We start from the raw sequence: 25096 nt of genomic DNA on the forward strand, positions 1-25096 counted from the left end.
AGGCGGCGGTTAGATCGGTGTAAGATGTGGAAGCGGTGGTCAGATCGGTGTAGGGGTAAAGGTGAGAGTAATATAGGGACTAACCACTTGAAGAGACTTGAGCTTTGTTTTTGGATCAAAGCAGGCTATTGCCAGGAACAGACGTGGAACACGGCGAGTGTATTATTGACAGCGAACTAGAGCTGAAGAGCTGAATACGATGGTAGATTCGGCCTGAGCTTAGCAATTAAATGTCGTGTTGTGAAGAGATCGACGTTGTCATGGAAAGCTGGGGTGGTGAGGAGGGAGGTGAGGAGGGAGGCGAGGAGGGCGGTGAGGATAGAGGTGAGACGAGAGAGAATTGACGAATTGAGTAATCTGGGAGTCTCAACTAAGCTAATAGACTAGAGATAGGCCTCCTGAATACAAGTGATATTTGTTAGATTGCCCAAGCCATTTCCGAAGAAGCCTCTGACCGCGCCTTTCTCGAAGCTACAAAGGGGCGGTTGATTTTAAGGGAAGTTCCTACTGTTCATGTTGGGTTAGGGAGTTATACCAACCTGGAGGGAATTGCTATACACAAAGCCAACTTTGGCTAGTTTGGCTGCTCATCACACTAAGTCTCATGGTGGGAATTCAGAAGATATAAAAAGACTTCTATTGTTTCAAACTGTGGTAACAAGTGGCTTGGTATTCTATAGTTTGAACCCAACCATCACTGCTCTCGGGCGTCAGCTTCCACAACAAGCAATTCCTAACCCTCAAATCATCGCTCTGCTTTCGGGGATTGACTCTTACAAAAACAATTTGAAAAAAACTCATTTTCAGCACATTCGATTCCTCCACCAATTGCTCAAGTCACAAGTAGATCCCTGACCATAAAAACAGGAACAGTTGTCAAATCCGACCAATCCTTTCGTGCCTTCACAAAGCCCAGAAGTTCCACCAGATCAGTCACATTGTCATTGAACCAAGCTAACAGTTGATCATTAAGGCGTCGCCACATTGGCTTGCATTTCAAGGCAAGCTTCTCTGCTCGAGAAAGGTGGGCGTGAGCAGGATTCACGCGACTCGGACGGGTATAAGCATAAACCTGAGACGGAAGGCCGAGGAAAGCGCTTGCAATGTCAGGGACTTGAACCAGCTGCAGAGTTGGGGCTGCTTGAACAGGTGGGAGCTCCGGGAATACGATCTGTGTCATTCCGATCGCCTTCCTGTGCCTCTTGCTCCTGTCCAGAAACATACGCTCCCGGAAGCAGCACATGTCATCATACACAAAGCTGAGGCGTTTGAGGTTGGTCATATTGAATAGGCCGGGAGCCAGGATACGTGAATCGAACGTTCCTGCGGTGAAGGCAATGGACTGCACCTTTTGCGCAGCATCTGTGTCCCTGTTGAGAGCCTTCAGGAATTCAATTAACTTTGCTGGTTGTACGTCTCCCATGTCGCTATGTTCGAGGTGATAAGAACTGGGGTACAGAACATCGGCCTTCCAGTTGATGAAAGTATTGAAACACGCAATAATTGGTTGAGGAGAAGGGGTGGGCAGTGCCGATCCGACGAGGGCCAGCATTTTAGCAATAGCATTGCAATTAGTGACAGAAACCGGCAGGGACAAGATATCGTAGACGGCCAGTGCCGCTTTGCGAGACTCGTGGCAAACCTGAAGGAGGATGGGTGGCTTGAGGTCGGTAAAGAATCGCCTGTCGACTTTGGACCACCTGACTTCGACGATACGGCCTGGCTCCGATGCAAGGTGCTCATCCCATATGGCCTTTCGCAGCTCAATGGGCAACTTGCGGAACTGAGGAAAGTCCTTTAGGGCATGGCCATGCGAGGCTCCAACCATTTTGACGGTTGAGACGATTCTAATGCTTGTCAGATAGTGTTCTCATAAGCGACAACGTAGGAAACACTTACGGAGTTTTTGAGCGTTAAGGTTTTTGAAACTTGAGTTGGCAGTTGAGACTTGCAAGAGCAAGCTCTGGCAGGCTTGCGCAATGCGGTAGGGAAGAAACGAAGCCAAAGGTGAGCTTGGAGATGATCGCTTTGTGTAGCGACTCCACAGTCACGGTGAGGTTGGCGATGTAGAATGTGTGCAGCGATTGCGAACTTAGAAGAGATTGGCGAAGTAGGATTTGTATACCGACTATGCCGTCAGTTGAGGTTGGAGAAGGGGGTTTCCGTATAGCGACTGGGAAGTCAAAGTGAGGTCGGTGAAAGGGGGTTTGCGTGGCGACTGCGAAGTCAGAGTGAGGTTGGGGAAATAGAATGAGGGTAGCGATTGAGAATTAAAAAAGATTGGCGACGTAAGATTTGTATATCGAGTGCGTCGTCGTCAGTTGAGGTTGTAGACGGTGGGTTTTGTAAGGCAAGTGGGAAGTCAAAGTGAGGTGGGAGAAGAGCGTTGGTGTAGCGAGTTGGGAGCCGAGGAGAAATTGGAAAAGTGTGTGGCGACCGCAAAGCGAAGAGGAATTGGTAATAGTAGGGCTTGCGTAGAGGGCTGGGAAGTAGGGCTTGCTGAGGCGGTGGGAGTTATCGGCGGTGAATAACGTTGGCCAAAAGTGACATTCTGGCACAGCTTGTCCAGCTTACCGCTCTCTCAACTTTCCCAACCCGCCACTTCGCGAAGCCGAACAACTTGGGGATCACTCCCTAATTACCATATCCCATCCAGACTTTGCTTTATCTTTAGCCAGGCAACGCCTTGCTATATAACTCTCACAACTTTGCCAGGATCATAGTGCAGTTATTAACTTTGAATTGTAATTCGCTTGAATTATGATCCGAGACATTATATAGATTGATAGTGTAACTTGAATGGTTACTACATACCATAATTCCTTTCTCCATCTGTTCCTTCGAGGAACACACTCCCACTTGTTATCTTCCTTCGCTTCTATCCTTTGTTGCAGGCCAATCTCGAGTCCCAAATTGTGAATACTCTCTCTTGCCACGATTGAAGCACCGTACTATATATCTATGCAATACGAAGCACAAGGTTGGAGTGGAGACTGCTGCGAAGCACGCCAACAGACATGTCAGGGAGGAGGAGGGCGCGAGAGCTTGCAACCTTGACATGCTGGATAATATAGCGCGTATGCCTAGCCCCGTTGGTTCTGCCGAAGTATATCAGACGAAGGCAAGCCATCAATATCAGGTCTTTGCTCTCACATATGTTTGGCGCTCATTGGCACCTACTGGTGGGCTATCAGCAACCGCGACTAAAGAAGGAGCACGCAGGAACGGAGCGAATGGGTAAGACGGTCTATGTACTCAGCTTCTACGTACCCCCTGTGTATCGCGAAGTTCTTGAGCTGACCAAGATTATACAGTCCTTTTGAAGAGTATACAGTGCTCGTCCTACCAATGAGTCCGCTGCTTGGGAGCTTTTATAGCTTGTTGATTAGATTTACCTATGTGCTATCACCGAGTCCCAAACTCTTGTGACCGAACATCCGAGCCGTGGAACAAGTTCTGCGATGACAATACCTCTGGGATTCGCCGTCGGTCTACAATGTTAAGCCGAAGCCCAAGCAGATGCGGACTTACAGCGAAGTCAAGTACTTGCCTCTACCAAGCTGGGTTGAGCTCCTCAGCGATCATATTCGCCTGAAGGTGCAAGCACGAGCGCAGAACTCCTTAGCTGAGGCACTTGGAAAGGATCGCCGTCGAAAAGGCAAAGGAAGGTCTGAGATTGAAGCTCACTGGCGTTGATAGGTGGATCAATGCTCTGCTTCTCAGGAGCCATATACCGCTGAAGCGCTTTTAGATCATCTCCGAGACCTACATCATTACCCGGATGGAGACCTAGCCCATATCAAGCGATATCTCGATGAAAGGGAGGTATGGAGGGAAGAGGAGCAGCGTCAAGAGCTGGACGACTGCGGAAGAGATATTCGTGGTAGCAAAAAACTATGCTTTGTCTTGGAACGGGGGTTGGACAGCAGTTCCTCTAAATCTTCGTTAGGATTCCTTCCAGGCATATCAAGACAGGTGAGGTTCAACACCAGTGTGCGATTCAAGCAGTGCTACTAAGTGTTCTCAGCAGGACTTTTGATTTTGTGGAGAAATTTAGTCCGCTAATCGAAATTTCAAGCTGGTGTCCAGTTGCCCTTGCGAAAGAGAAGATCGAAGACGATGTATCAACAAATACCCCTCCTATGCCCGGCATGCCCGCGGATAAGCCGTCGCCGAATACCTCGACCCCGTCAAGTCATCGGCGAAGGATAATATTCCCGAACCTTGATGATGGGTGCCGGGAGGGGTTGGTTGGGGACGAAAAAGGTGTTGTTCAGCCTCCTTTCTGACTTGGAAAAATTGCATTCTCTGCTAGGTCTCAGTTGTTAACAAGTAGATTGGGTTGGATTAGAGTCACACCTTTCCAGACACAGGCTTTGGTCAACCTCGTGTCACTAGATGATCTCATTTAGTCTTGGGCTGCTTTGCCGGAAGCATTTAGGATATATGAACAACTCTACCTCTCTTTCTTCGAGTATAGATCGGCCTTTGCGATTACCGAAAGTACATCCACTCAATATGAATGGCCACTCTTAAAGTAGCAATGTGTTTCCCAGACTATTTTCGATTGACCTGAGTCTTTATCACATATAGGTCCTCCACGATCATATCCGAAGTGCAAGCGGTCGTCGTTATTAACAGGTCCGTGCACTAGCTCTACTATGGAGCACTTCATAAGCGGCCGCCCCGGGAACCTTGGCAGCAAGCCAATGAATGAATGGATCCCTGCTATCATCATCAATGCAAACGGCACGTGCAGAGCAACATCACCGGCTGGTGCGACAAAACAAATCTCTCGTATTCCGGCATTCTGCCACGCTCTTCGTTTTCATATCCTCGACCGTTTTGTTCCCTTTAATTGCGGGTTCCGTCTATTCAAAGAGCATTGAACTGGGGGAATTGGTTCTGCGAACTTTGCGAGATCCACAAGATGCGTGTTCCTACCTCTACGAGCAGCTTCATTGCTGTTGCTGCCTTGTTTTGCAGCAATCCAGTATCTGCGAGTCCTGCTAGAGTCCCAAGAGCTGGTTAGCCTGTCTCAATCGTATGAGCTTTGGACTTTGCATGCTAACTCTATCTAATAGTCACTGAATCTGCTCTCGACGCTTGGGTTTCTGTCGATGCCAGCGGGTCTCCTGTGGCTACCATTACGCCAGTTCTCACAACGATTAGTGGCGTAGCTACCACGATCAGCGCAGCGCCTGCGAGCCTGACAGCTACCACAACCTCGAGTCACAGTGATGATAAGCCGACCCCTACACCTGGAGCTCCAGAACCTACCTCGACCGGCGGAGGTGCATTCCAAGTATGTCACAACACCGACGGCCCATTTGCGCCTTTTTGCAAACCAGATAATGGCACGAGCGTGTATGTTGGGGATACATACTATAGTAAGTTGCTAGCGGACTAGCGGACACAGGACCTCTTCTAATATCGACAGTAACCTGGGATACCAACCACATCACCCAAAAGAACGCCACCGTACTCATCCAGGTGAACTACGTCAACACGTCGGGCGGCATACAAGCATTCCAATCGCCGGAGACAACAAATGCATATGGATTTTACGCGTGGACTATCGACAAAGCTTGGTTGAAAGACCAGTCGTCCAACAATGTTACTCTTTTCATGACGATTCTGAACCCTCATGCCGACCAACCAGCCACTTTGCCAGGCCCAACCCTAGAAATTACTAATAAACCAAAAGATTATTATCGCCAGCCGAAGACTCAAGCACCCAAGGGACAGTCGTTGTACATCGCCCTGCCCACAGTTTTCGGCTTCATAGTCCTGTGTGTCTGCGGTGGCTATATCATCAACCGCAAGCGTCGGACGATCGGCCTCGGTAATGTCATGGGTCGTCGTAACGGATATGGAGTCGGGAAGTCTCGGTCCCAGAGACTCGGGCTAGGCAAGAAGAACGCGGGGGCAATTAAGCTGCGCGACCAGGAACTGACCGCAGATGGCCAGTACCGAGATAGCCCAGCGGCCAATGACGAGAGACGTCGGGCCGCTGGGCATACGAGGGTAGATTCCGATGGGTTGGGGAGTCTGGCAGGTACGCCCACGGAGGAGAGAAGGGACTATTTCAGGGACGATATGAGGCGGTAAGGGAATAGCAGAAGATGAATAAGGCGTGATCTCGCCTCTCCCAGTGGAGGAAGGCTTTGGCATTTTGTACATAGGTAGGTATTTATGGTGCTTAGCAATAGGGCAAGGGGTGTACTACGTATGACTAGAGATATGAAATGAGCTATAATGGCTATAAATGGGGGTTGGGGGAATTAAAACCGTGTATTTTAGTTATATGCTTTTAGATTGCTATTTTCAGGTGACGTCTTGTGCCTCCCTTATTTTCCTAAGACAGCAGCCTCTTTGGCCAAGGTAAGCTAAAATAAGCGGTATTTAATCTCCAGTGAAGATATTGAGATCATTTTGTCCGAGATATTTCTCGCTTTTATAGGTACCGGTTGTTGGATATATCGGAAGGACCGTTTGGAACGTCTCATATTTCGACAGATGCCGGACAGATGCTGGACTAGTAATTGCTAACGAGCATCATATATCACTCGGGCATATATGGGACAAACAGTGACTACGACATAAATCTGGAATCTCCTCCTCTTCAATTATGGCTATCTTTTATCAATACACACTCACTCCCATATGAAACCCACGATTCCCAATCATATATATAACAAAGAAAATAGTATTTTGCAGCCGCCCAAACACCGTCACGCCAATCCAAACCCATCATCGTCGCTACTTTGCAACTTCTACGAATAAAATTGGCTCTTTTGGAAACTCTCCACGCTCATATCTCCTGCCTTTCCAGCTACAGGCGGCGCCTTGGCGCTTAGACTGGTAAGGCTATTCGTCCTACTCCCACTTTGACTCGCGCTCTTGATTTCCGCAATAGCTTGGCCTGGCCGCCGCGCGACTTCGAGATAGACTGCTGGGAGATATCCTACTCGGCCATCTCGGGCTCGACATCTCCACCACTCGCTGGGATTACCCATCGGATCGCTCTTGCTTAACACTGCGACTAAATCGCCTTTCTTTACTTCTAGATCGACGCCCTGGACAGCAGCTCCAGTCTCGGGGGTGAAATCGTATAGTACACGGCAGAACTCGAGCTTTGCAGGATCGAGTTGCTGTCCGAGGGGCTGGCCGTCTGGGCCGATTTGTCCTGATGCAGCGAGACGACGTCGTTCCTCCTCCTCTTGAGAAGCTGCAAGTGATCTGATGAGTTTCCCCATCAGATATGGGAGGCCGAATGCGGCTGCAATGAAGAAGAGGAATGGCTTCTTGCTCGGTCGTGGGTGTTGAGCTGGTGATCCATCTGGAAGAAGTTTGCGGCCTTCGAATGAGGCAAAGGCACTAGGCGTGAGAGCCGTGGCATCTGCTGGTGGCGGGCGTCCTGTAATCTTCGCGAATAGTGTCCGAAGCCATCTTAAGACTGTGAAGATTCCTAGTATCGATCCCAGCGTATTCCTGAGATTTCCGAACTGTTCTGCAACGGAGACCATAGCTAACGGAGTCTTAGTTTCAACTCTTCGCATACTTGGAAGGCGATTACTTACCGAAGAAGCTGGAATGAGTAGCCATGTAGGTGCTCTCAAGCATCTGTGCGAATCCTCCAAACGCGCCCACTATGCTCTCTATGATCTGGAAAGTAGCTTGTGTGCTTTGCGTAAATCCTTGCGTCAAGCTATTCGGATCATTGGGATTCCCCATCCCTCCCATCCCACCACCATACATGCCGCCCATGCCACCGCCATACATCGAGCCGTAGCCTCCCATCCCTCCCATACCACCCATCCCTCCCATCATGCTTGAACCATATCCGCCATATCCCATCCCGCCCATGCCACCCATTCGTGAGTATGGAGAGGAACCCATCCCGCCATACGGTGATCCCATGCCCCCCATACCCCCCATAGCACTTTGGCCGTAGGGTGAGTATGCCGACGCATTTCTATTCACAGCTGAAGCGAGGGTTGACGGTCGCTCGGGGATCGATGGTGGTTCGGAACCGGTTGTTATCGAGGATGGCTGGGCTGAGAGTGAAGTCCCTGTCGCAGATCCAGCTGTAGTAGACATAGCTGTATATCACATAGTATATCAGCGCTGGTTCCCAAGAGCATATCACGGAGTTTTGGGGGAAAGACAAACCTGCACTTGCACCGGCCGCTCCGCCCCTCTCCCACGGCTTGGGAGGCGATGCGCTCGCCATCTCTAAATTATGTCAAGGCGGTATCGCGCAGACTTTCTTCCTGTCTCCCTCTACGAATGCGATAGATCGTATAGATTGTCGCAGGTCGCGGTGAAGGTAATTGCAGTCGCGATGGCGAGCCGGTCGATGATGACTGTCTTGTGACAGGGGCGAAAAGGAAAAGCCGAGTGGGTTGCCGCCAGAACGCGGGGGTGCCGCGCAAAACGAACCGAGTTAACCCTCAAAACAAAAACACAATGCTTGGGGTGGAAGTAAAGGGGAATTGTGTATTAGAGGCACTCTGTGTAGGTTGTGTGAGTTTTACTCGAAATATGGAGGTGGTAACTGGAAAGTATCGAGAAGGCAGATCGGTAGGTACTTTTGCGGAGGCTGGCAAAAGCATGCTTGGTCGAGTCCGCGAACCTCGGCACCCGTGGAGATCTCCGAGTCGTCCAAGCGCTTGCAGCTGGAACGAGACATCCTTATTCAGTTTCAGCAAACGAGGTGATATGACATAATTTAGTCGTATATATGTCACATATTAACAGATCATATAGAGTCTAAATCGAAGATACAAGTAAAAATTGCGCTTCTTCATGCATCGTCACTTCGTAATCAGGATATAACTCCATCTAGTGCCTGGAGCGACCGGATTAATGAGCAAGGCTTTGGAACAATCGAATAAATATAAAATTGAATTATAACATATTTCGCGGCAAAAATAGCTTAAAGCATCTAGCCCTAGTTGCCTTACTTCAAACCCTGAAAAGCCTTTGCGGTCTTCATAAACTCCTCCCATGTAGTCAACTTGTCAACCAAGATCTCATGGGACTCCTTCAGATCCGCACCACCATAATAGCCGAACTCGTGCAACAACCTCATATTCTGGAGCATCTCCTCCTGGTTCTCTTCAGGCATACCGGCACTACCCAAAATATCCTTGAACGTTTGATGGGGCAGCTCCACAGCCTTTGCGGTCTTGCCAGCCTCAGGGAACACCTTCTTGAACTGCTCCACCAGCTCATCCAGGGTGTAGTAGTCCGTAGCGCCTAGAATCCGCTTCCCGAGGACTTTCTCGCGGTTCAGCAAGATGCCCTTGACGAATTTCCCGGTATCACCAGCGGTATCGAGGAGTGGCACTTGCGAGGAACTGGGGATTGGGAGGCTCAATGCCCAATCGTTGTTAGGAGGCACCTGGCGGAACATTCCACCTGGAAGATTGGACATGTAGAATCCAGGGAGGAAAAAGGTTGCAGGGATCCCGATTGAGCGGATGTATTTTTCAACAGCCGCTTTGGAATCAAAATGTGAGACTTTAGGGAGGGCGCCCTTAGATACTGGTGGTAGATAGTTAGCAAGGGAGGTATTTGCCCGGGTAAAGAAATACTTACACTCTGTGATATTCAACAAGCTGCTCCACACAAAGTGCTGAACACCACATTCCTATACATAACGTCAGGTAATCGTTTCTCATCCAGATTCAAACATCGTTCATACCTTCGCCGCATCAGCCATAGTTTTCCCTTGTTTAAACTCAAGATCTGAGCTTCTATCTTCCCAGTAATTGGTAACGCCGAACACGGCATACGCGCCCTTGATCGCTGACTTCACAGATGCAGCATCATTGAGATTGGCCTATAGTGCGGATGATTAACACTTTAATTGCTACCTGTCTGGATTATCTGAGAGGTTACTTACAGCCATGGTCTCAGCACCGAGCGCCTCCAGGGCTTTAGCTGACGGCTTGGAGGTGTCGCGAGTGATGCCTCGCACCGCCCAGCTCTCCTTCATTTTGGCATCACCGAGAACAGCTTTGACTACCGAGCCTCCTTGGGCACCGGTTGCGCCGAAGACAACGAGAAGTTTTTTGGATGCCATGGTGATGGCTTGTAGTTGGATGTGCCGGATGTGCTGGCTATTGCCTAAAAAGGGGTTGAGTAATTTAAGTTTGCTGGTGAAACTTTGTGACTAAGAAGAGCTCTGCTTCTGTAACTGTGGGATATAGAAGCTGTGGTTGATTGAAGAAGAAAAATATGACGGAGGAGACCTGTATACTTATACTCTACCATCCAGCCTCCCGCGTATCTTAGAGATACATTACACACCATGCACTGCGAGCAGCTTATTAAACAGCCCAAGCCATATCTGCATCGTCAAACTCGCTTCTGAGGTCATCGTGGCGGGCAAGTATGGCCTCGATCGCGATGACATAAGTTGTTTGCAGCTTTTCCACCAAGAGGCTTGCTTGGCCTCGGAGACATATTTGTCGGAGAGATGATGTTGACAGTGGCTGACCACGCTTTTATATAAGCAAGCTGAAAGTATCCGGAAAGTATGCGAAGCGCCTTGAAAGCCAGGTGTTGATTGGCTACAGTAACTCCGCGCAAGGAAATGTCGGGTTTAAGAGCGATGCATGCCCCACACAATGTAATGCTTTCATATTTATTACATAAGGGACTCAATCTCAGACCATCACATTAGCTGATGCACCTAAGATAGTTCTAGCAGAATTCATTTTATTCATTTGATATGGACAACCTGCTGCAATCAACCTTGAAATGCAACGATACCCGATATCTAGCGCAGTTCCTTGTTTAATCCCATTTTAAATACGCCCTCCAACGCTGCAAGCAAAATGCACCTCTCTCAAATCCGTTTAAGACTGTCTAGATGCGCGTCCCTCTAGAGACTGAGCTCACAGGATATCAGCACGGGGGGAGACGCGCTTTGCCGAGGGGGAATTCATCAGCTTCTCGATGTGCTTGGCAGCGAATCCGGGACCGAAAGGTGTATCATCTGGCAGTATAACAATGGCGATCGTCGACGCGTCGCCGTTGAAAGTAACCGCCAACTTCATGGTTTTGGTAGTAGGGCGGTTGAAGTAATTTGCACTGCCAGCTGGATGCTGGCTATGCAAGGTTGATGTCAAGAATTCTGAACCGCTATGAAGAGCCTCTGCGATGTCGAGCTCCCCACAACCGCTCTTCCAGCATGAACAGTCTCCGTACTGGCGCGTAAGTGGGATATGGGCGTTGAGCATCCACTAGGTATTGTCAGCGTTACATCCCAAACCCGGCCAGAATAGGAGTTGAGGAGGTATAGGCAGATGCAGTTTGTCCTGCTGTAGGATACTTACGATAGCGGGCTGGTCTGCTAAAAAGCCAGTGGCTCCATCATGAGGCATGAAGAATTCAATCATAAAGATCTTCACAGTTTCACCGAATCCATCTATGTCGATATTAGTTGAATAGTCCTTTGTACAGATATAGGGCAGGCACTCACGATAAGCAACTCCGCCGGGACGGGTATAGCCGCAATCACCATTCTCACACTTCTTGTTCAGCATGACGATGACTTCATTGGCCGATCTAATAACGACATCATCAAGAATTTCAGGACCAGATGCACCGCCTGAGCCTTTGGAATTCGAGTAGGCGAGAGAGGAACCCCAATTGCTGGTTCTATATCAGTAGGATGGTCTGAAAGCTTTGCGAGAGAGAGCTTACAAGTCAAACACGCCTGAGCCATCACCACCACGGTTTCCGAGGAACACCAGGTTATCAGCTGTGTGTGTGTTGGTATCGTAGTATGCGATTCGTTTGAAATCACCGCCATTGCCATGGACAGAGGCGGGCAAGGCGGGTGTCACTTGAGGAGCAGGAGACGCATGTTGATCTTGGGTAGAGACGGCGGGTTCATGTGCTGAGTCTGCTCCTCGTTAGCTTTGATGTTAACGTTTAAGTTTTCAGATAAACAAACCAGAGCTACGTAGCGGGCTAGCAGAACTCTCTACAGCAGGAGGAGACGCGCTGGTGGGTTCCCCGCATGTGTTTTCGATCCAGGAGACGAGTTTGCCGTTAAGGGTGGTAGTAAACATCCGAGGAGTAGCAACGATGGTAGTAGTAACAATGGTAGTAGTCACCACTTGTACAGACCGATGCTGCGATTGTTCGGGAGCCTCATTCTTTTCCTTCAGCTTCAGTCCGTTATCAGCGTGCTGATGTCCACGCCCACCCGGGTTGTCCTGGCGCTTCTGAGAACCAACGAGATTGTAAACAGCAAGTTGTCGCAGGTTCAGCGGTCCACGAAAGTGAAGGGAGAGCTGTGATCATGTCGTTAGCTTAACAACGCAATGCCGGCGACCCGACGATCTATGCATTTATCTTACCTCTTCATTGAACGGAGCGAGAGGACCACCAAAGTGCTTAGGTCGAGTAGAACATGTGCCATCAGAGCCCATGTTTGTGACCTCTTGATAGGTGCCATCGCTGCCGACATTAGTGTATTCAAACCATGGAACAGCATGGCAGTACTGGTTGCCCTGGATCACAGAACAGGTGTCTGCGTTAACACGTGGAGCATAGAGGAGCGCCGCGACGGCGACATGCAACAAAAGGGTGAGATGCATGATGGTTTGTTATCCTTGAAGACTTCAATGCTTGGAACTGTATGAAAGATTAGAGCTATGTCAACGATTGAAGCTGTGTGAGAGATTGATGCTATGTCAACGATTGGGGGATGTGTGAGAGATTGATGCTATGTCAACGATTGGAGCTGTGTGAAAGATTGGAGCTGTGTGTGAAAGATCCATCTGATGAGTTGAAGGTGAGGTGAACTTCAAGACAGAAGGATCGGGAGAAGGGTAGAGATTGCTTTGGAGAGTGGATAGTTTGGAAATCAGGGGAGAGGATGGATTGGAGCTCAGAAGAGAGAGGATGGATTGGAACTGAGATGAGAAAGAGAGCGATACTTACCGACGTGGTGAGGTTGGGGATGTGGGATGGTGTTGACTCGTGGAGGTCAACAGCTGTAACAGAGTTGAAGGAGTGGAGTTGTACGAAGAGTTGAAGGAGTGGAAGTGTGCAGTTGTAAGGACAGTTGAAGCAGCAGAGTTTTAACAGAGCTGAATGAGTGGAAGTGTGGAGATGTAAGAAGAGCTGAAGCTGTGGGCTTGTAACTACAGTTGAAGGAGTGGAAGTGTGGAGTTGGAAGAAGAGTTGAAGGAACGAACGTGTGGAAGTTGAGGTGGAAGTTATCCTCCTCACTTGACGCGTCGCAGTCCAAACAAAGGGATAATAACTTCAAAAGGGGGGGCGGTGGTATAGGCGAGCGGAAGCGGTCAAGTTGACGATGGCTTCAATTCCTTCCTCAACCGCAAGAAGAGCGAGCGAGCCATGAACCGTAAGTGCAACTCTAGCATGAGTGTAGGGGAGACTTGTAGGTACAACCACATCCACTTATTGTTCTGGGCCTAAGTGAAAGCAAACGGAATGAAAATATGTTTCTTTTTCCTGGTGGGTATATATAAGGTATGTACTTGGCACAGCTACCAGTCTCACGAGGTTAACAAGGCTACAACTTGATATTTAATCACTTGATCACATTTGTGCACCGACTCCATTTAATCACAGTTCACAAAAAAAGGCACAGTTGAAGGAAGCTCATTGAAAAACCGTTGAACATTATACTATGTGCCAAGAAAGTCAAGTATTCACACCTCAAAACACCCCAGCCCAAGTCCTAAAATTTTCCTTATTTAAGCAGCATCGGAAACGGTTCCGCCCATCTTGGTGGTCAAGTGTGCGGTGGCCGAGTTGACGTAGCAGCTGCCGTTGGTGTCCTTGCCATCGTCGTTGCCGACGGGGTCGGTCTCGGTGCGCCAGAAGTTCTTGAATCTGTTGCTCACACACCAGTCGGCCTCCACGCTGGAGATCTCCATATCGTAGTTGTTGATCTTGTCCGACTTGGGGATGATGGAGAGGTTGTAGCCGCTTCCGCCGGTGGGCTTCATGTTGGCCTCGCCGTAGACGGTGTCATATTGGCCAGACATCAGGAGCTTGGTGGTGGCTTGAGCCCAGGCATACTGAGTGTTGCCCTCGAAAGCGACGGTCTGGGATCCGCCCGGCTGGAGAACGAAGGTGAGGGTGGTCTTGCGTGGTGCCAACATGGCTCCCGACTGGGGCTGCAGATCTGGGCCAACCTTGTTCCAGATGTTGATGGTGATGGCCTCCTTCTGGGTGTTGACGAAGGTGTTGGTGAAATCGTATCCCTTGGCAGATGCGACCTTCATGATATTGGAGCCATATGGGGAGCCATAGTTGTTGACAGCGCTGTCTCCCACTTGAAGGGCTGCGTCAGCGGCGAGCGAGGAGCTGCCGAAGGAGGTGCGGGAGTTGGAGATCCCGATGATGCCACCGAGGATTCCATCATCGCTGGAGCCGGACGAGCTGGAGGATGGGGCGGAGGACTCGGAGGAGGAGGTTGGAGCAGCGGCGGCCTTGATGTTCTTGACGTCGGCCACGGCGGGGCCGGAGGGAACCGATGGGGCAGCAGTTGCGGTTGGGGCAGCGGCGGTCTTGTCGGCCTGGCCTGCCTTCCATGCGGATACCCAGTCAATGCCCAGCTCGTTCCACTGGATGTCCTTGACACTGGAGGGGGGATTGTTAGCCATGGATTCGTGATTTGCGCCATTTGCACCTCTGTTTCTGGTGATCTACTTACTCCTTCTTCTCGTGAAGACGCTGGTGCATGTGGGCGTGTGCCGGTCCAGCCATGGCCTCGCCGATGTTCAGGGCGGCGAACATCAAGCCGGAGATCGTTGCGTAATGCATATTTGCGAAAAAAAGGGGTATTGAGATTCTCGAAAAGGGATTTCTATATTTTGTTGCTTGGTCGGGTGGGTGGTTATATTTGCTCGGAAAGGGGTCGATCGTCAAGTCAAGCGCAGGTCGTTGGAGGGGGATCTTTTAAAGGAGTGTGCGAGCGGTGTATTGCTCAATGGGACGATAAAAGAGTGTATCGAACTGAATGAAGGGATTCCACAGCGACCTGGATGGGGAGGATGAAAGAGCGTGGAGAGAGGGTGGGAGGGGGGGGAGCGAGAGTTGAAGTAGCAACAATGGAGTCGGGGGCTTAAGTAGGGAGAAGCGCAGCTGGGCAGATTAGCTCTGGGCTCCCCTTCTTTCCCCAGGGGCGATGGGGCGCTGGGCGATGGGCGACGGGCTAATTCAGTGTTAGTAAAGGGGGACTAAGGGGACGAGGGAGGTTAAGGGCCCGGCGGGTTAATTTGGGGCGGATCATGGACTAGTTCGGGATGATTCAGGTGCCTCGTCGCCGCCCAGCGAGTAATTAGCAGGCTGCCCACTGAAAACACGTTTGCTGGGGGGGAGGGGGGCCGCCGTGGCTGCGAGCGACGCGTGGTGAGTGGCTCGGGGGCCGGGCCCTTGACTCTTTACTTAGCTGTTAGTGGTCTGCGGCCCCTGCCCAGCCAGGCACAGGAACCTGCACCGTCCATCCACACGACTCTGTGCCCTGACTCTGCCGGGGGGTTCGCTCCTGTTGATCTGCCCTCCTACTCCTCGTACCGAGTGGTACGGTACAGTAGCCACGACGTTAATAATATAAGATAAGTGCTGGCGGATAATCTCAACACTGCCCACGAGCACTCGCCAACTCCAACACTGCCTGCTATCCACCCACAGACCCCACCCGCCCACTCAGCTACATGTACCGGGACAGAACACTGGGGCCACGATCGCGGCCTTTGTTTCATGTTTCTGCTGTACAAGTGTGCGGACCACTTGCTGGAGGTAGTGTACTTCTAGCCTTTGTACTTACTGTACCTGGATGTCGTGGATGGATACCACCACGAGTGCCGAAAGGCGCAGCACAGCACAGCACAAAGGAACAACAACGTTAAAAGGCAAGGCTCTTTGCCAGTACTCCGTACGTACATAGATAGTAGTACGTAGTTCTGCGTAAAACAGCACACAATAATGTAGCGCATTGTCCTTGACTCCTAGTGCCAGGCACGAGTCGATGGCCACGTGCGGGCAGCAAAGGAGACAAAGGAAAAGGAGTGCGGTCTCACTGCGCGGGTTACCTCGCCACGTAAGAATAGTAACAATCGCCGCGAAACGAGCTGACGATGAATGAGAATAGCACAATATAGCATAAGAGGTGAATAATAGCAGGCGCAGTAGCACAACGGAAGTACATACAAAGAAGGTACCGTACCAGCAACCAAGGGACACAAACACAACCAACACAAAATAAATGCCCGACCAAGGCACCGCCAGAGTCCAGAGTCCAGAGTCCAGAGTCCAGACGGATCCCACATGCCAAGCGGTGGATAAAAAAGAGCTTGTGCAAGCTCTTGGTTATGCACCACAGAGTTTTCATAACCCGGAACCCGGGCGGAGTCTGGAAGCCTTGGAATGGAGTCGACGACGCGGTCTGAATAATCCGGAGCCCTCGCCCACCACGCCCATCGGCACAGGGCCACAGGCGCCGGGCACCGGCATCGGCTTCCATTCGAGCATAGGCGATGCTAACGATCCACGGAAGTGCGGGTTCATCACTTATTAATCACTATCACACGGCATAAGTGCCTAAGATAAGGTGGCTAAGATACTGTACTGTACTGTACATACCTATCGCCATCCCTCCTCGGATCTACTTCGTGCTGGAGTTTTTTTCGGTGACGAATTGTGTGCTTGGTGCTGTGTACCTGCAGGTGTGCTGAGTGAGCTGTACCTGCAGATGCTGCAGAGCCAGCCCGGTTTTTTTGACTCGTACTGTTCCTGTTCCTGTCTTATTCCGCCTGCGAAGTACCTCCGTACCTCAGGTATTTTTATTTCGTCAGCTCGCATATGGCCAGTTGGCAAACCTGCTTGATGGTTGATGAACGATGAGCGGGTACCTAGTATGGCTACGGAGTACGCAAGTTGCGGGATTTCCCTCTAGATGATGAAGATCATTGACGCAAGAGGCATCATCTCATTGTGTTTCCCCTTGCTATTGTGCGCGTTTCCTTGTTCTCTCCGTCGGTCGTTCTTTTCCACGTGGAGACCAATCCAATCAAGACCAGAAATCCCCAGTTCTTCAGGTACCGGTTTTCTCTTTTCCAGATTTTCAGGGACCAGATGTCGCCACGGCGTGGCGTGGCAGGAAGAATCGAACGAATGACTCTTGCGTGTTTGCCGTGGTCGACCACTTAGACGAGCGCCTCGGTGGAATGATTCAGGGTTTTTTCTTCTGCTTCTAGCCCGATCAAAAACTACCTTTTTTCGCGACGCCTTTTCTGTCTGTCTCCCGCTTACGAGTACGCATTAGTACAGTAGTACTTCGTACCTAAGGTAGGTAGGCCGACGCAAAAGCCGCACTTCTTCCACTCACGTGAATTCCTTCAGCGAATCGGCAAAGGGATGGTCGAGTCGGGTTACTAGATTGGTTTTTGTAGCCATGCGACCATCGAGAATCGTGGAACTCCCAAGGCGACGAGTGAAGCCCCACGGATGGGGTTTGTGGCACCGAGGTTGAAACTGTGGCGCTGGGTTTTTTTTGGGGGTTTCGACGTCGGCGATATGAAAATGCTTTTGCCAACGCAGCTGGAGTCAGCGGTAGCGGCACCAGACACAGAAGCGCTGGCATGGCCGGACCGGGCATACAGCGATGCGCTGGATTTTATGCGCTGGAAAACTTGAATCCAGCGCTACAGTCGGTGCTTGGAGCTTCGTGGCCAGTGACTTAACTGACTCCTTGAGCACCTGAGTTGGGACGTCTAAATGGCCGTTGGTAGACCACGTCCACACATCACGTTCAACAACCAAACTCTGATAAGAGTCGTCCTACACTTGCACTGTTTGGAGCTCTGAAATAATCGGTAGCTACTCGGGCAATACAAGAATCTGGATCGTTTCAGTGTGGTTGCCTTGATTCCTATCCGCATTATTCAAAATGAACCAACACGCTGTGGTACCGTACATTTGTAAGGTCCTCACATGACATGACGATGCTACGGTATTGGATATTTCTCGTTTGAGCGGCCGGACGGCCGCAATTCTTCTTATCTACATTATCCAAAATATCCGACGAGTTGACACCGCCCATCCTAGTCTATAATATCAAGGTATACCAAGTTATCAAGTCGCCGATCTCAGACTCCGCCAGGCCAACTAAAATATATTCCCTCAGGCATGGCTTTGCTATCTGGGCTTCAACTTGGTCCACCCGCTCGTCCCCGGCTTCTTATCTCCGTCCCCGGCCACCATCTCCACGGCATCCATAACTGTCCTCATACTCATGAAGCTCTGCATGCCCAAGTTGGTAACCCGTCCCCCACCTTCATTTCTAGCTCCAACAACCACCCCATCGTCTCCCATTTCGTCGTCTACGGTCCACGCATCTTGATCCAGAACCTCCCATTCTGCGTTTGCCACTTCGCTCATAAGTCTGGCTTTGAGCTTATCGGCTAGTTTCATGGGGTTGAGCAGCTTCCAGCTCCGGATGAACTCTGTTCCTTCCGCGCTGCCTAGGAATGAATGGGCAGTCCCATGAGAGTATCGTCCCATCAGCGCATCAGCGTGTGGCTTTCTTTCCTCGGCGTCGCTTTCTCTATTTCCACCTCTAGTTGGCGTGGGCTGTCGGGATGGTACTCGGTTTGTTAGTGTCACATGCGATTTAGTAGGTCCAATTAAGAGGTTATAGAGATTTCGTCCGATATTGCATATGTCGTCAAAGTTGCTATCTTCGCCCACGGGGATTCCTTGGCTCTTGCATGCCCAAGCAATATTATATGCCAGAAGAGTGACACCCTCAAGGAACCGTCCATAGCTCGCCGGGTCTTCCGTTGCGAGGATAGGCAGAGGCTTTGTGATGAAAAGCGGTCGTGGCCGTGGCAAGTTCGCTTGTTCCGCATGGCGCGATGCACTTGGGCTTGTATTGGAAGATTGGCCGGCTATGCTGCCCGGAAAAGGAATATCTGTGTACATGTAGGATGAGGTAAGGGGAAATATAGTTGGTAATGGGTAGTCTCGATGGGGAAGGGTGATCTCGGCGGGAAGCCGTATTGCTAAATAGTGCATCGATAAAACGAGGAGGTGTACGATATGTGATAGGGATGTGGCAATCTGGGCCGGGCTCGCAGCTGTTAATGTAAAGTTAGACCTGGCTTTCCACAGCATTAATCGACTGGGGACTTGCTATTCAGGGCCTTTATGTCTATGATTCCCACACGACCTATCTTGTAATCTTCCTGTCCACCGCTCTTTTTTACTCTGCGGAGACCGTATAACTTCGCCGCCTCGCCGCATAGATACGTCCTCGAAGAGGCATGGGAAGCATGTACTTTGTTCCAGTTATACTTGGTCATGCGGGTGGACTTCTCGACGTCTTCCAGTTGCCTAGCCCTGCGGGCTTCAGCTCCATTCGACGCCGAAGCTAGGTCTGATTTCCTGCGCGCCAGATGGGCCTTCTTCGTCGCCGCTTCTTTCCTAGCTTGTTCGACCTTCATCCGAAGTTCATCGGCATGGGCGATGATCTGCTGGGTCCTATCCACAGCTTCGTCTCTCTCTCCGAATATAGCGTCCACAGTATGCCGATTATCAGATGCTGCTGAGCTATCCTTCTGCTCTTCAGTCTCCGAGTCCGGAATAAGCGCCGCTACTTCCCTCTGGAGGGAGTCGTTCTCGAGCAAAACTCGAGCATTCTGAACTCGGCCTTCATAGAGCTGATTCCTAGCATCCATAGGACATAGGAAAGGCAGCCTATGTCCGCCAGTGCGAAAGCATATATCACACTGCATTATCTCGACGGTATCCTGAGGGGCGGTGATGTCAACCGAACAAATGGCGCGGTGCGGGTCCAGTTGAGAGGTGCTTCGCAGAACGAGGAAGTTCAGGCCGGTGCATGTCGAAGGATGCGCAATGCCGCATGGTTGGAAAGGTATTTATAGGGTGTCCATGGCGTGAATGGACAATGCTGTTCTGTCGTTGTCGTTGGATACAAGGCTGAACTTCGAGAACAGGCAGGCAGGTCCATCGCCTTATCAGATGACCACGTGCAGATAACGGCCGCTGCTCAGCGTCACGTGGGGGTTGAAGCGAGGCTTGGCGTGACGCTCTGGGACTTGTCTGTTAAGCCTTGAAAATATAAACAGAGATGCAACGCTGTCATTTGCCATTGTGACTACCGACCAAAACATCTATGCGATATGTTGAAACAGACATAATAGTGAACGTCAGGGTTATATCCATCGGCCAGTTTCTTACATGTGTTTCCTTATCGTGTTCCTGATTCTCTCTAGCTGCATTCTTGCGATGTTTTCCCACTATACTTTCTTGTCCATTTCTCGCTTCTACCCGCAAATACCTCAAGTGAACAAGCATAAAGATACTGAGAAAACAGAAAGATCATGTCAAAATTGATGCTTGTTTACTTTTGGGTCTTTCTATTGGATTTTGATATAGGTTTCAACTTGAATCTTCCCTGCTTTCAAGATACTGAATTTTGAGACTTGGTGTGGCGAATGTCTCATGTTCTGCATATTTCATATTCATTAGCCTGGTTTCGGAGTTGTAGATTCGTGTTGCCCGAATCTCTGCGTTATCACCTGTATCTCAGACAGACGCTAAAATCCTTTGGCATGTTCTTCAGCTTTAAATGTACATTGCAAGTCTGACTGAGACTTTATTGGTTGGTATATCTATTTCGTCATCGTTCAGAACTGGGTGTTAGGAATCTATAATCCAACTGCAGTCTTCAGGTGTCAAGAAGTGGAATATACGTGATTAAGAGCGATCTGTCTGGTTTGTTTGAGCTCAGCCTTTGGAGCTACGTGGCGCTTGGCCTTGAAACATTGAGGGTGTCTTCTAAGCCAAGTGGCAAGGTCGGATGTAGCTTCATTATCGAGATATAGTCGTGTTCTATGATTTAAATTTCTTGGTCTTGTACTCGTATCCAGCCACTAAAATATCCCTTGGCTCAACATGTTAGTTAGCGGATGTAACTTCGAAGAGCTGCAGCGTGATCACACCCTGATTCTGGGGCACCAGTGTGCGCTATGAATCCCACAGACTCAAGGGGCCATCTCAGAAAAGAAGACCTGCAGCCCTTTGCCAGGGCAGCAGATGGGTGATAGCTGCGCCCCAATCGGCAGCAACACATGCTTGTGAGTAACTTGCAAGTAATCCGTCACCAACCCCAGTGCCAACGCACTCACATGGCGATTTAATTGATGGCCTAGCGTCTGTTGGTCCGCGGTGTCGGAGAAGTCCTTAGTGAAGTGTTGGTTTTCTGCAACATTGTTGTGCTGCAGTGTTGGCGCATGGGGGCGACATCCTCGACATCACTGCCTCCTTCATAAGGGGAATACTGCCGATTGATTTGGCCCCCTCACCATGCCAACACTGGTTATTGAGGCATTGCTGTAGATTCAACTATCAATTTGTCTATCAATCTCTGCAGCAAGAATATCATTCCTTGTGTAACATCGGGCATCATCGGATGGGCCGTTTCCTGTGTCTAGGCAGATTTCTGACGAGCGATACCGGCCACCGAAGGGATTGATGACAAGCTGTTGGCAACTCTGAATGATGAGACCTATACAAGAAACGCAAGAAATGCAGTTTTAGTAGGGGAAATACTAACAACGTAGGGAGGATTATATCTTGACTTTGTACAACGCGCTCTTACGCGTGTGCGCTACTAGGGTGGTTACAACAAAGGGATACCCCCAAAATTCAACTTCTCCCAGCTCGGAGGTATTACTGAGCTTGGGAACTTTCTATACGCTTTGCTCCAACACTTTTTACTATATTCTCCTCAACGGCTCTTTCCCGCTCGTAAGTCGGCCGACCTGAGGGGTGTGCCACGTCTAACAATCCGGCAGATATTCTGTTTGTAACGTCGTGCAATCAGCACGAGATTATCGATACCCTGGAAAACGAGTTGAACCAAATCTATGCATCCCTGTCTCCATCGATAATGGTTGCAGGGTTATTGTCCGCTTTCCCCTGCCCTACCGCGTTGGTGACAACTTTCGCCCTGGAAATAGCGATGAGAAGATCAGATGCGAGGCTGGAACCTATACTTGGTTGCAAGAAGAATGTGCTGCTGTGAAAACTCCTCACCTATGTGGATTTACCCTATCGACTGGCAAAGCTGAATGTGTCTATGTTTAGCAAACGGTATGCTTCTAACTTCGTATAGTTCGCCTCTCTAAAACACCTCGCTATTGTTGCCCGCCTACTGCAGCACCTTTGACACCGGGCTTTAACCCTCTTGAGGGTTCTAGTTCCATCTCGGTTTGTGCAGCATACAAGCGATACTATTAGAGACATTGGACCACATCTACTCCTAGAATATATTGAAGATGGGGGGATGCTTTCAAATACCTGGAACGACAAACGTACTGATCAGAGACTCTAACCTAACATTTTTCGCGGTCTTTCTAAGATTATGCTGTCTCTAAGTCGCCTACCTTTGCCTAAATCGGTCATTCCACCCTTGATGACGATGGATTTCTGCGCCTTGTCAACAGACCGCTTACTCCGGAGCTACAAAGCCTAGAAAACGAATGCATTCCTATCAACATACCGAGAAGCCAACCCTTTTCCAGTGTCGACTCATATGTCAATAGCCTGTTGTCATGCCATGATGGCCGGCTCCAACACCAACCAAATGCAGTAAATGGCCCGGATGATTGTGCCTCCCTGGCGACAGCTTTGGCATTCATGAGGACAGTACGCTCACACTTCTTTAGCCCTAATCTTAACTATGGGCCTTTCGTGTTCTGCCTAACCGATCTACCTACAAGCAATATATTTGTGGACGAGGATTGGAACATTACTTGTGTCCTTGATTTAGAATGGGCAGCTTCACTTCCCCTTGAGTTTATGTAGACCCCACACTGGCTAAGTGCCCAAGCTATTGACAAGATTGATCTAGAAGCTTACAATACCCTTCGTGAGGAGTTTATTTCGAAAATGAGAAGGCGAGGCGGCCAACGGTATGCAGTTTGAGACGGACAGATGTCATGAGGACTAGCTAGGGACTTAAAACCTTCAGGTACAATCTCGCTTTACAAAGCCTCACAGGCCTCCATCTACTGTTTTATAAGAGAGTACAGCCACTATACTCGGAAACGGATGGCGATGATGTCAAAGTTTATTTGATAGTTTGTCGATACTGGAAACGCTATACATCTACGTTCATCTAAACCAAACTCTCAGATAGGAAGGCGTATGACGAAAAGCTCCGAAGCGAATTTAACATCGCCTCTTGATCCTAGAATTAGCGTATATTGCGTGAATCGATAAGTCGTCATTCACCTCTAGGCATTGCCTTAGCAGTTCCCTTCACGCCGACTGTTGCTTCCCCTGTAACCGCACCCTTGTAGTCAATGGAGTGTCTGTCAGTGCAGCAACGCAGCGTTGTTCATATCAAGGAAATAACCTCGATTTACTCTTGTGTGTATATTTCGAGTTATCAAGAGCTAAAATATAGTTAATACCCTGGATAATTGTAGGAAAAAACCCCTTCTACCTGGTTCGTGACGGAGGATAAATCATGAGCTCGGAGTGGTTCCACAGTTCTGGCAAGATATGGCAAGATATGGCAGTAATGGGAAAATAAGTGATTGGCTATGTTGGACCCCGCTCGATGAGCAATTGTGTCTCATGAAGTTAAGAAACGATTCTCAACGAATGAATTTACTCGGGATAGTCTTCAGCACATTTGCATGTGACTGCCTAGCTCGACATGCTGACCCACGCCCTCAAAATTGGTTGATAATCAATCAAAACCCCGGGGTTGAGCGACTCGGCCAAAATAGGTACAGTACCTCTAGGTTTTGCACGTTGCATTGTTGGTGTTGGTTAGTGAGTATACGTTGGCGATGTGGCACACATTAACGCAGCCATGCAGTAGATGCGGGCATGGATACGGTGACCGGTCACTTCATCAGAGCCTACCGAGTTGACGTCGGGGGGTCATCCCGCCTCCGAGTCTCCTTCATCAAACGCCCAAGAAGGAGAAACACCCGTAGCACCACAGCGCACTCAAAGTGCCTAACTAGAAGAGTCGTTTTGCTGGGATTGCATCTTCTGATAATTCATCATGTCATCAGATGCTGATTCTCCTCCGGAAACGCCTTTGAAGAACCCCACGTCAACCGAAAACACAATGTCTAGAACCCCACTTCGAGATGATGTAGATGATGGGACATCTGAACACCAGTTGACCCCACGACAGAATGCCGCGCCTGGGGACGGCTGGGCATCGGAGAAACCCAGTCAAGCTGGGAATGAAGTCCAAATACCACCAACCCCCCGGATTCCCAAGTCTGGGCAGGAATCGCCCACCTCCCAAGACGGAGATGACACAAATACCGACGATGAAGGACGTGGTCCTGGGGATGCCTATAATGAAGACCTAGATGCACCTCTGCCCCAGTTTGATTGGGATGGCGTCCGGAATCAGTACACGAAAGCTGTAAAGGAAGTCATAAGTGAAGAGGAAGAGCTACTAGAACAATTTACCAAGTACACACAAGTAAGTTATGACATATTTTATCGAAACAACGACCTTGCTAATATGTGCTCTAGCTTTTTGTTTCATGGGCCGAAAGTGCCGCTGAGCGTGATAACACCAAGGCCTCGAAGCGGTAGGTGCCACGGTCAACCTTATCTAGCAGCGGCTGACAAGAAGTAGTCTTAAGACGTGTGAAAGACATGTAAAGCTTCAGGAGCAGTCGTTAGAGGAGAAAAAGAAGCATTGTACGTATGCGGTGATGTTATATAGGATTCCAGCTAATAATATGCAGATGCCAGTGTCGTCGATGCTTTCCAGAAGGCCCTCGATTTGTTACGTCGGTAATGGGCTTTTCTGAAACTATAAACATTCATAGTTATGTGAATATCTACGGGTATTATACTTAGAGCTTTGGTTGCAGCTGATGGAAAGATGCATTCATGTACAGATCAGTGGTATTTTGCTATTTGCGAGGAGTTGGGAGGAGGGAAAGGGATATGAAAGATGAAGACTGTGCCACCCAGTCCGCGTTCTCGTCCCATGGTTTTTCGAGATACCCCTATTGCACAT

The 25096-nt window shown here is 49.6% G+C and overlaps 8 protein-coding genes across 8 annotated transcripts; 2 read left to right on the top strand and 6 right to left on the bottom strand.

The window, feature by feature from the left end:
• Window positions 1–832: 832 nt before the first annotated feature.
• Window positions 833–1828, bottom strand: BP5553_02468 (uncharacterized protein; the record flags this gene model as incomplete). The annotated part of the gene is made up of 1 exon (XM_032011091.1): window positions 833–1828. One exon carries the CDS (start codon window positions 1826–1828, stop codon window positions 833–835), a length of 996 nt encoding a protein of 331 aa, XP_031875145.1.
• Window positions 1829–4930: 3102 nt separating this feature from the next.
• Window positions 4931–6111, top strand: BP5553_02469 (Uncharacterized protein; the record flags this gene model as incomplete). Its single annotated transcript, XM_032011092.1, has 3 exons — window positions 4931–5027; window positions 5085–5390; window positions 5441–6111. 3 exons carry the CDS (start codon window positions 4931–4933, stop codon window positions 6109–6111), a joined length of 1074 nt encoding a protein of 357 aa, XP_031875146.1.
• A 665-nt stretch (window positions 6112–6776) lies between these two features.
• On the bottom strand, window positions 6777–8236 carry BP5553_02470 (uncharacterized protein; the record flags this gene model as incomplete). The annotated part of the gene is made up of 3 exons (XM_032011093.1): window positions 6777–7531; window positions 7584–8105; window positions 8176–8236. 3 exons carry the CDS (start codon window positions 8234–8236, stop codon window positions 6777–6779), a joined length of 1338 nt encoding a protein of 445 aa, XP_031875147.1.
• A 729-nt stretch (window positions 8237–8965) lies between these two features.
• Window positions 8966–10093, bottom strand: BP5553_02471 (uncharacterized protein; the record flags this gene model as incomplete). The annotated part of the gene is made up of 4 exons (XM_032011094.1): window positions 8966–9552; window positions 9607–9658; window positions 9713–9850; window positions 9914–10093. 4 exons carry the CDS (start codon window positions 10091–10093, stop codon window positions 8966–8968), a joined length of 957 nt encoding a protein of 318 aa, XP_031875148.1.
• Window positions 10094–10910: 817 nt separating this feature from the next.
• On the bottom strand, window positions 10911–12623 carry BP5553_02472 (uncharacterized protein; the record flags this gene model as incomplete). The annotated part of the gene is made up of 6 exons (XM_032011095.1): window positions 10911–11258; window positions 11352–11443; window positions 11498–11670; window positions 11722–11923; window positions 11975–12317; window positions 12384–12623. 6 exons carry the CDS (start codon window positions 12621–12623, stop codon window positions 10911–10913), a joined length of 1398 nt encoding a protein of 465 aa, XP_031875149.1.
• A 1128-nt stretch (window positions 12624–13751) lies between these two features.
• Window positions 13752–14826, bottom strand: BP5553_02473 (uncharacterized protein; the record flags this gene model as incomplete). Its single annotated transcript, XM_032011096.1, has 2 exons — window positions 13752–14643; window positions 14717–14826. 2 exons carry the CDS (start codon window positions 14824–14826, stop codon window positions 13752–13754), a joined length of 1002 nt encoding a protein of 333 aa, XP_031875150.1.
• Window positions 14827–18201: 3375 nt separating this feature from the next.
• BP5553_02474 (Uncharacterized protein) lies at window positions 18202–19742 on the bottom strand (the record flags this gene model as incomplete). The annotated part of the gene is made up of 2 exons (XM_032011097.1): window positions 18202–19142; window positions 19232–19742. 2 exons carry the CDS (start codon window positions 19740–19742, stop codon window positions 18202–18204), a joined length of 1452 nt encoding a protein of 483 aa, XP_031875151.1.
• Window positions 19743–24112: 4370 nt separating this feature from the next.
• On the top strand, window positions 24113–24871 carry BP5553_02475 (uncharacterized protein; the record flags this gene model as incomplete). The annotated part of the gene is made up of 4 exons (XM_032011098.1): window positions 24113–24547; window positions 24601–24659; window positions 24707–24771; window positions 24819–24871. 4 exons carry the CDS (start codon window positions 24113–24115, stop codon window positions 24869–24871), a joined length of 612 nt encoding a protein of 203 aa, XP_031875152.1.
• Between the last annotated feature and the right edge of the window lie 225 nt (window positions 24872–25096).

This window comes from Venustampulla echinocandica, assembly GCF_003357145.1.
Source record: "Venustampulla echinocandica strain BP 5553 chromosome Unknown scaffold_0, whole genome shotgun sequence".
NCBI lineage: Eukaryota > Fungi > Ascomycota > Leotiomycetes > Helotiales > Pleuroascaceae > Venustampulla > Venustampulla echinocandica.